A 10,082-nucleotide genomic window follows, 5' to 3' on the forward strand; every position below is an offset into this window, starting at 1 on the left:
ATTTGATCTTGGATGTAGTAAGCGAGGTACGAAGAACGGACCCCAGGTTTACAAATTTAAAGCACAACAATGACAACTTTTAACAAAATCACTCTAACAGACTGTTGCTTTTTTGTGCATGGTTGTACATGCCATTTTATCTGCTGGATAGCACTAACATCTGAGTCTACTGCATGCAGTTCTGCCCTTTGTTTCTGTTAGATAAACATCTGTATACAGTTGTGTACACACAATTTAAAAAAAACCCAAAAAACATTAAAAAACAAACAGTCAAAACACTTTATTTTTTGTTCATTAACAAACAATCATTTTTAATTGATCCGGTGTGGATTCCTGTTAATTATGGTATGTCTAAAAATTTGGGCACCCTATTATGGGAACGCTTAAGGGGAAAATGTTCTACTCCTGAACAATGATGTAAACAAGACTTTTTGTAAATTACCCCAAGACATTCAGGCGATAGCTCTTAGACTACCTTCACAGCCCCTTCCTGAAGGAGCCTTGAAAATCTGTTGATCATAAATATGCTGTGTGTGCAAGACAGCTACAAAATATATATTTTTTTCACTTGAAAAATGAACACAGCAGTATACATGTGATTTTTGCGTACAGGTGCAAAAGCTGATGGAGCAGGAGGTTCCCAGTGCAACTGAAACTAAACTCCAGGGTTTAATAGAAAGTATTCAAAAGCTTGAACATGGAGTGAACTTTGAAAGGTCCATTGAAAAACTTGAGGTCAGTACTGCATATGTTTACATATCTGTCCAGTTTTTAATTAATGCCATCTCACGTGTGGACATATTCATCGCCGCCCATTGTGGTTTTCTTTTTTCCAGTCTTTCTTCTTGTCTCTCTCCATGCTTCCCTGTTTTAATGTCACCAAGCTATCTTAAAATCAGTCTCTAGGTCTGTCATGTTCTTTTTTTTTTTTGTGTGCATTTGTTCCTAAATTTTAGAGCAAGCGGTAAAACTTTTGGGCATCTATACTTAGGCTCTGCTTTCTTATATTGTTTCTTAGTTTATTTCTTGATTAGAGGGAATCGAGCTAAATTTGTGTGCGCACCTTTTCTTTTTTTGCAGGTCTAGAGAGTCTGCAACTCCAGTTACTTGGGGAAAATATTGTTTATTCCCCAATCACTGAGCAAGTGTTTGTGGCAGGTTGCTTGCTGTTAATTGGTAAAAATGGTTGTAAAGAGTGTGCTGTGCCACAGAACCTCCTCTGGTCTCTACCAGATTGCCATGGTTGCCTGTAGTTTGAATGTGAGACGACGGCCTGTCTCCTAACACTTGCTAACTAAAAAATGAGCAGGAGTGAAACTTGAAGCGTGAACACTGCCATTAAAGTAAAAGTTGTATTTTTGAATGTCTCTGAAACCAATGCTTTTCAAAAAGTCTAACTTTTGAAGATAAGCTGTCTTAATTTCCTGTTGCTGTAGTACTCCTTACAGTTTCGGTACTGCTTAGCGAGTAGTTGGCGCTGTAAATAAGTCAGTGTCTTGCATCCAAACTAAGCCATCGAAGCAATCACGGAGGTTTTTGGTGCCGAACCATATACCTCTTTGCAATTAGTTTCACCTAGCAACAGCAAGTAACCTCCCACAATGTGATGCCAGTTTTACTAACTGGTCTGCATGACTGAGACTGGGGATTCCACTTTTTTTTTTTTCTTTCTAATTTCATAGCAATCCGTGGTTTCCAGCCAGTCTCTAGGCCTGTGTGACTGGGGCCTAAGACGAAGTAGTGTTTAAATAAAAAAAGAAAAAACAAACAAAAAAAATCCAAACAAACCCTAACACACTTTTTTTCCCCCCACAGGCACGAGTTAAAATATTGTCTAAAAGAGCAGAAGCTGCTATTGACTATGTGACAAAGATGCAAAAAAAGGTAACAAAGACAAAATGCACAGTAGAATTAATCACATTTTTTAATTTTATGGAATTTAATATTGAAACACTATTCATTGTGTACATGCAGTAATTTAAAAATCCTAACGCAACATGATCAATTTTACCATTTTAACTTTCAGAATGCAGCGCCCACTCTGGTCAGGTATGTAGAACCAGCTCTAATATATTAATCTTTAAAAATGAAGACCCTTCTCTTTTTTTTCTTTTACTTTCTCCTTTTTTCTTCTCTTTTCTTTCTTTTCTTTTCTTTTTCCTCTTTTTTTCAGGACTTAATGAATGAGGTGGTCATGTGAACTTATTAACCCTGTCATGCATGAACTATGCCAACCTCAATCAGGACCCCCATTCATCCTTAGGCATGAAAAGATGAATAAAAATCCTGACTGAGGTTATCATAATTCATGCATGAAACAGCTAAATAACAATAATTACAAAGAAACACATCATACATCTATAGTAACATTAAAGGACCAGGCAGGGCTTGGAGTGACACATCAGTGTCCAGTGTAGGGGTTTAAGTATACCATCAAAATGAAGACCCTGATGTGACTTTATGGTTGTGATTTATTTTATCAGTCTGTGAAGGTTCTCAGTCATCCAGGTCATCGTAGTCAAAGGAGCTTGGAAAGAAAAGCGTCTGGACTTCTTTAAGTTGCTTGAAGACGTTTCACCTCTCATCCGAGAAGCTTCTTCAGTTCTAAGGTCAAATGGTGGAGAGTCCCAGATATAAACCTAGTGGGAGTAACCCCCCACAGAGGGACAAAAGGACCCCCTGATGATCCTCTAATCGCCTGAGCCAAGGTGTGAAACTGGGTGTGGGTCCCAATCAGCCAGGGTTTCGGGTGAGTTCATTGTGAAACCTGGCCCCACCTTATCATGCGAATTCCTGAGGTCAGATTGCCCAGGATGTGAGTGGGCGTTAAGGCGTCTGGGAAGGGATCTCAAAACTGGATTATAGATGGCAGAGAGTTGGTGTCGTAAACCCCCGCCTCTGTTCAAAGATGGTCGCTCACAGTGGACATAGATGGCTTCTTTCACTCCTCTTTCAAACCATCTGTCCTCTCTGTCCAAAATGTGAACACACCCGAAACTCTGGCTGATTGGGACCCATGCCCAGTTTCACACCTTGGCTCAGGCGATTAGAGGATCATCAGGGGGTCCTTTTGTCCCTCTGTGGGGGGTTACTCCCACTAGGTTTATATCTGGGACTCTCCACCATTTGACCTTAGAACTGAAGAAGCTTCTCGGATGAGAGGTGAAACGTCTTCAAGCAACTTAAAGAAGTCCAGACGCTTTTCTTTCCAAGCTTCTTTGACATTTATTTTATCAGTTTTGTTACAATTTCATTTAATCCGCAGAACAAATTCAGAAGAAAGAGACATGGAAGCTGTTTCACAGAGTAAGAACCTACCAAGCACATTAATATCACTGAGTATTTCTTGCTGAAATTAATATTTATTCAATGCCATTTTATTTCTCAATAGATGCAACCAAGAACGGGGGGCTCTTTCAGATGATGGTAAATATGCCATTGTTTATTTAGTCAGTTTTTTAAAAATAGTTTAAAATCACTTATTGATTTAAAATTTTGTTGGGGTCAGCAGCTTCTTGAAAGGTCTCAGGGTAAAATTTCACAGTAAAACATCTGCATTGGGGTTCATATTCAAAGCTTATTGGTTCTTTCTATCCAGGAAATCACAAGACAGACACTTAAGAAGATGCGTGCTGACAGTAAAGGTAAGTTTATTCACATGCAGGAGTTTTTATGTGTTAAGGTATATAGTTTTGCATTTGTATGGATGGGCATGACCTGTGTAGTATATGTGCACATGTGAAAATTGAGATTTACTCATTTCTGTATGTATTCTGGTAATGCTACCAGTTATAAGCTTTTATTTTGAACCCCAAAAGAAGAAAGGGATATACTTCTATTTCACCAATGATAGAATAACCAGTTAAGTCTGTCTCAGGGAAATATTTAAATAGATTAATAAGTTGGGCACAAGTTGGGCAGCTAGTGTCTTTGTTATCATGGCGATGATGCAGATCCTTTAAGATGATTTTTACTAAAAAGTTCTTAGATTGTCATGTCTCATTTATAAAATGTCTTTACTTTGTAAAACAAGAGTATTTTGGTTTCATACATGTAAATGTTTGTGTACCTCAAATCTAAAATGCGTATCTTATTTTGCTTGTGCTAACGTTCTTTCTCTGCAGATACAATAAGCTGTTATAATACCTTGAAATGTAATAATATGAATCAGCATATGAATAAACTATATCCCTTTTCCTGCTATTTCCCATCCCTTCTGTCACTTGTTATTTTACATAATCCACATAAGCTTTGATGGCTGCCATGGCAGATTTAAATAAGGAGCAGCGTCCTCCAACTCCTAACAGCCCATTGGAGTATGAGGTAGGAGCCTTTAAAAATAAGCAATATTGCATAACTGCACGTACACTCATATGACCCCTTTACTAGGTAAACCTTGTTAGTACTGGATTGGTCTCGCTTTGGCTTCATTCTTCATGACAAGGTGCTGGAAAGATTGCTCCGAGATTTTGGTCCATATTGACATGATGAGTCACACAGTTGCTGCAGATTAGTCAGTTGCACTTCTATGTCCAGTTCCACCACATCCCAAAGGTGCTCTACTGGATTGAGATTTGATGTTTAAGAAACTAGTTTGAGGTTGGTGACATGGTGAGTTATCTTGGTGAATCTTGGCCGCCATCAGAAGATTGTCATACTGGGGTTATAAAGGGATGAACAAAGAAAGAATAGTAAGAGAGGCTGTGTCATTTAAACAATGCTCACTGGGTGCTAAGTGGCCCAGTGTGTCCCACACTAGTGCGTCACCACCAGCCCAAACTATTGATAGAAGGTAGGATCCATGGGTTCATGTTTTCACGTTGTTTACGTCACATTTTGAACCTGCTGTCTGAATGTTGGAGCAGAAGCCACGATACAGAGCAAACAACATTTTTCCCATTATTGTATTTTCCAGTATTGGTTTAAGCTCACTTTCCTGTTCTTAGCTGATATGAGTGGCAGCCCCTGTGGTCTTTTGATGTTATAACCCATCTGCTATAAGGTTTACCTTGTTGTGCATTTAGAGATGCTCTTCTGCATACCTTTTGTTGGAAAAAGTGGTTATTGGCATCCCTTTTGCCAAGTTTGAACATCAGCAGTTTGTCTTGACCATGTCTAAATGGAATAAGTTGCTGCTATGGGTTTGGCTGATTACTCAGTTGTCCAATGAAGTAGCCAGTGATTGTATATGCCAGTTATGAGAACTACAGAAGCACACAAAAGTAATGCTGGTTCCATAAGATAATAAATCACCTACCAGCTGAATCTTTGTCTGTTTTCTGTCTTGAGTTCATTTGTCCATCTTTGTTTTTGGTCTCTGAGTTGAGGAGTTGATGCAGTTTGAGAATCCAAAGGGTCAAAGAGTGAAAGTAGACGGTATCTTTCATGACAAGACGAGAGACATTGATAGAGACACAGAGCATGTAATTCAAGTAGACTGCATGTTGGAATCTTTGTCAGCATATATCTCTTTCCCTCCCAACTGGTGATAGCAGATACCCGCCTCCTCCCTTATCCTGAATCTGTTGGAGGTCTTTTTTTTTTTTCTAAAGAGAGCTCTTCAGTCAGATAGTTGGGGTTTTATCTTTCTGACCTTTGAGAGGTGTTTAATATATACGGTATTTTCAGCACTATAAGGCACACTTAAAATCCTATAATTTTCTCAAACATCGACAGTGTGCCTATTTATGAATTCCTGGTTATGCTTATTGACCTCGAACCGATTTTATGTGGTACACAGCGCTCAAAAATTGGTCAAAAAATGTTTTAGTATAACTTTGGTAAGCTGCACCACTTGATGGATTGTCGGAGCAGTACGTCTACCGTAGTAATCTGGGTGCAAACTCCGCTTCAGATCCCAAACTCATTTCTCGTTTCTTAGCCTATTGGTTCTTGCCCTAATATACATTTTAACAGTTGTGAAATAGTCAGCTGTGTACCAACCTGACTTCTGCACAACCCCATTAAGAAGGCAAGAAATTCCACAAATGAACCCTGACACACCTGTCAAGTGAAAACCATTTTAGGTGACTACATCAGGAAGCTCATTGAGAGAAGGCCAAGGGTTTGCAGCGCTGACAACAAATCAAAGGAATCTAAAATATAAAACTTATTATTTATCCATTTTTCTTTGCTACATAATTCCAGATATCTTGCTATATATATATTTTAATGTCTTTAGTTTGTATCTACAATGTAGAAAGTAGTAAAAATAAAAGCTGTACAATGAGAAGGTGTCCAAACTTTTGACTGGTAGTGTATAACAATAATGATGATGATGATGATGATGATGATGATGATGATGATGATAATAACGATAATAATAATAACAATACATAAATTTAATTTTGCATAACTTTAATTTGAGGTCAATATTAATACTTTATATTTTAAAGCACTTTGATTTTTGTAACATGCTATATAAATAAGCTTTACTTACTCGTTATTATAACTATAATTATTTATTATTATTATTGTCGTAATAATTTCACCTCTAATTTAGTGGCTTTCTTTCTGCCCAGGAAACCACGAGAAGAGGAGTAAAGAGGACGCATGAAGGTAATGAAGAAAAGTCAACCATTTTTAATTTTTATAACAAAAATCCCCCTTTTCCTACTTCCTCCTGTTTCTTCCCTTCTCCTCCTTCACATTTTAAATAATCTGTATTAAATTATGACAGCTGCCACGACTGATTCAAATGAGGAGCGGCTGCCTCCAGTTCTGACTCCTCAACGGCCTTTTCAGCTTAAGGTGGGATGCTTTACTATGCGCTCTCTTTTATTTTATTTATTTTGCCACAAATGAATGTGTGGAGGCTATTTGGGTAAGCAAAAAATAGTTCTTTTAAATGTCTTTTCATTTTTTTTATCATTACTGACATCTTCCATTTTGGCATGTGTAAAATCAGCATGAGTACACAGCTAAGCAAGAAAAAGAAAACAGTGAAGAAGAGTTTGAAGAGCCGAGGCATCGAAAGGTGAAAACAGAATGTGTCTCTTCTGTCGCCACGAGGAGTCCCAGTCACACTGACTCAGAGCAGGTAATACACCCATGCTGAAAATACATTTGGTTCACTCCACTCTTTGAGGTACATCACACCCACTCACTTAAGTTTCCTTCCTTCCTCAGAACGGACTCTCGTTACCTCCTCTTCCTTCTAGACCCTTCCCCTCCGTCCTGAACATGGAAGCGGCCTCGTATAGCATCCCTCAGAAACTTGAAGTAAATCTGGCCCTCATCAGAAACCCCAGCGGCCTCTCTATCCTCTGGAAAGTGGTGGAGGAAGACCCATCTGCTCCACCCATGGACAGTTACACGTAAGAAGCAGTGTTGAACTCATCACTGTGTGTCGAGCGTGTAGTTTCTCAGCCTTACGACCAATATGAAAAACAAAAGGTCTTCTTGAGGATCTCACTGTGACGCTGCTGCCAGTTTTTGTAACCACCTGATGGAAGCAGTCAGTGAGTTCTTAGGCTTTACTAGTAATCTTGACTTTAAGTTACTCACTGATGATATTGTTTTTTTCTGTTCTTTGTCCCTGTTGCAGGATCTTCCTAACTATGGAAAAGGTTAAGGGCAGTGGCGCTTTCCCAGACTGGAATATCCTCGGTGAGGTGAAGGCCTTGAATTTGCCCATGTGTGTGCTGGTCAGAAAGTATAAGCCTGGTCACAGGGTGTGTGCGGCTGTGGTGGGTAAAGATGTATTTGGCCGGTATGGACCTTATAGTGCAGTCGCTACTTCAGTCATACCCGAGTAGTTGGGAAGAGGACATGAAGCCGCCTATTTAAATTTCCAGCTGCTCACTCTTGAGTTTGTGCTGGACAGCATGGACAGTCCTTGTGCTGATGTTGTTTCGGGGCCAGTGTTTTGCTCACATAGTTTTTAAGTACCATAAACCTTAATGGTCACATAAAGCTAAAGAAGCTGCACTTTGTAACTTGTGCCTTTCATCAGTATTTTCGGTTCAGATGGAAAACGGTGAACTTTTGTTTCAAGCTCTTCTTTCTTTGTCTGCTTTCAGATTGTTAAGGACAGTGTTGCATATCACTGTTAAGGTCACCATGATTCAATTAGTGCATTACTTCAAAATATAGTACAGTTTACCTCTAATATACAGCTCCAAAACAATGTTGCATTATTATTATTGTTATTATTATTGTTGTTAATAAAACTTTATTGTGCTCTTTGTGGGGTTTTATTCTTTATGACTGTCAATGGAAAATTGTACTTAGTATTCAGTATAATCTTTTAATGATATAAGTTTGCATATGGTAGAATACTGCATGTAATCATTTGCGTTTAGAAGTATATAGTTGGTGGCATACTGAAAGAATGTCTCATCCTAGGAGGTCTGTAACAACTTGGTGTACATTCCAGGGTGTTCTGGCGTTCACCCTCACATCCTAGGAGCATGGTAAAGGTCGTACCTTGTCTTATTGTTTTACGGTAGGATTAACGTAGCTATGTCCGTTTTAGTCTAAGTGCCTTTTTTACATATAGATGAACTGTTGGATTTTTCAGACCAGCAGGTTAAGGGAAGTTGTTTATGGGGTCACACTCTGACACACACACACATATACACTTCCGCATTCCAATGTAAGGAACAAACGCCCACTGATCTATAAATAAAGACCAGGGTAGTCTCTCAGGGCGAGTATCAGAGCCCTCAGTCTCAGTTCGAGTACTCTGTGCTGCCCTTGTATACAAGTAAAACTGTGTCTTTCTCCTCTCTGATTCTCAGCTGAAGAAGTGTCTTAGAATACATCTCTTGACAAGGACTAGTACTTTGGTTTCTTTCATGAATACTTTGGAATTGGATTACTCTAAAGCTGCACACATCACAAAGGTGTGTTCAAGAAGTGAGTTTCAGGAAAACTTTCAATAAATGCAAATATACACAGGTTTGTGTGAAGTGATTTCTGTGATGGCAGACTAAGCGTGAAAGGATTCAATGTTTCTTTCCCGATTAAAAACAAAGCTCGAAAAAACAAACCAAAAAACGTAAGGCTCTTTTTCTTTTTGCCCAACCAAAAACTTACAGTATCAACAAAATGAGACCTCTGCATGAGTGTGAAGCTTGGACAATTGAATTTTTCCTCTAGTTCTGCTACAGCAAAAGCAAACTCAAGGGATTTTGGTTACCAAGGTTTTCAAATATTTGTGTAGTCTCTCTCTCTCTTCGGTGTTGCATTTGCAGACTGTCACCGAATACCCACACTTGAGGGACAAAAGCACTGGGACACCTTCAGGAGCTGCTCGGCCATGGATGCTCCAGGTGGATGGTTTTTGTGCTGATTTTAATGCCAGAGGAGCTTTGCAGTTACCAAGTCAGCAGATCGTCTGTGTCTTTTACACATTACGTGTCTCAAACATTGAAACATTATTCATTTTCCCCAGGTTTCAGGATTAAAGAGTTACACTCCATTTAAAAGTAGTCACACCACAGCACATGTTATGCAATTATTTACCCGCCCACTACAAACTGCTTCTCTTTAACAAAAAGCTAAGTCATAATAAACGTTTATTGCAGTCTATAAAGTAGTCTGTCTTGGATAACATTTGGTTTTATTGCTAAACTGACTAAGATTCTTCTTGAACAGCTGAAAATGAGAGACTACACTTATACGAAGTAAGTATTTGGCACTTTGCATTAGGAAGTTGCAAAAACTTTGTGAATGAGTTTGTTTTTTTTGTATATGTACAGAAGATTTGCAAGAGGTACAGCTACACTGATATTGTGCAAACCTTAGATAAGCAGCTGCGAAAATGGTTTAAATGCTTTTACTTAGCTGCACATTTCCTCTCTGTGTACAAAAGTTAAAGAGTTTTGATAAAATTTATCTAAAAAAAGAGCAGGCGCTAGTCTGTCCTGAATACTTTCACTTTACCGTAACAAGTTACTAATTAACAGTCTAACCTCCTAAAAAGAACAGCCTTGGTGTTATTCTTGTCATGTCTGTACAAAGTTAAGCATTTTGAAATATATCAGTTGATTAATAAAAAATCATTTTCAGAGCATCTGTAGTGTAATGGTGTAATAGCATAAAGCACTAACCATCAAAAAGCGTTTTCAGTACTTTTT

The 10,082-nt window shown here is 38.6% G+C and overlaps 1 protein-coding gene across 1 annotated transcript in view; it reads left to right on the forward strand.

Moving 5' to 3' along the window:
* Window positions 1-8,198, forward strand: part of atf7ip2 (activating transcription factor 7 interacting protein 2) — a 10,908-nt gene extending 2,710 nt beyond the window's left edge. The window contains exons 2-13 of the mRNA XM_005743516.1: window positions 613-735; window positions 1,816-1,884; window positions 2,027-2,049; window positions 3,266-3,306; window positions 3,392-3,426; window positions 3,599-3,644; window positions 4,250-4,323; window positions 6,522-6,558; window positions 6,680-6,750; window positions 6,908-7,039; window positions 7,129-7,316; window positions 7,547-8,198. Of these exons, the coding sequence (XP_005743573.1) occupies window positions 613-735; window positions 1,816-1,884; window positions 2,027-2,049; window positions 3,266-3,306; window positions 3,392-3,426; window positions 3,599-3,644; window positions 4,250-4,323; window positions 6,522-6,558; window positions 6,680-6,750; window positions 6,908-7,039; window positions 7,129-7,316; window positions 7,547-7,757 (1,050 nt within the window). The 3' untranslated portion in view covers window positions 7,758-8,198. The remainder of the gene's footprint in view (window positions 1-612; window positions 736-1,815; window positions 1,885-2,026; window positions 2,050-3,265; window positions 3,307-3,391; window positions 3,427-3,598; window positions 3,645-4,249; window positions 4,324-6,521; window positions 6,559-6,679; window positions 6,751-6,907; window positions 7,040-7,128; window positions 7,317-7,546) is intronic.
* The last annotated feature ends 1,884 nt before the right edge of the window (window positions 8,199-10,082 follow it).

This window comes from Pundamilia nyererei, unplaced genomic scaffold, assembly GCF_000239375.1.
Source record: "Pundamilia nyererei isolate P.nyererei 1_Seehausen unplaced genomic scaffold, PunNye1.0 scaffold00132, whole genome shotgun sequence".
NCBI classification, from domain to species: Eukaryota; Metazoa; Chordata; class Actinopteri; order Cichliformes; family Cichlidae; genus Pundamilia; species Pundamilia nyererei.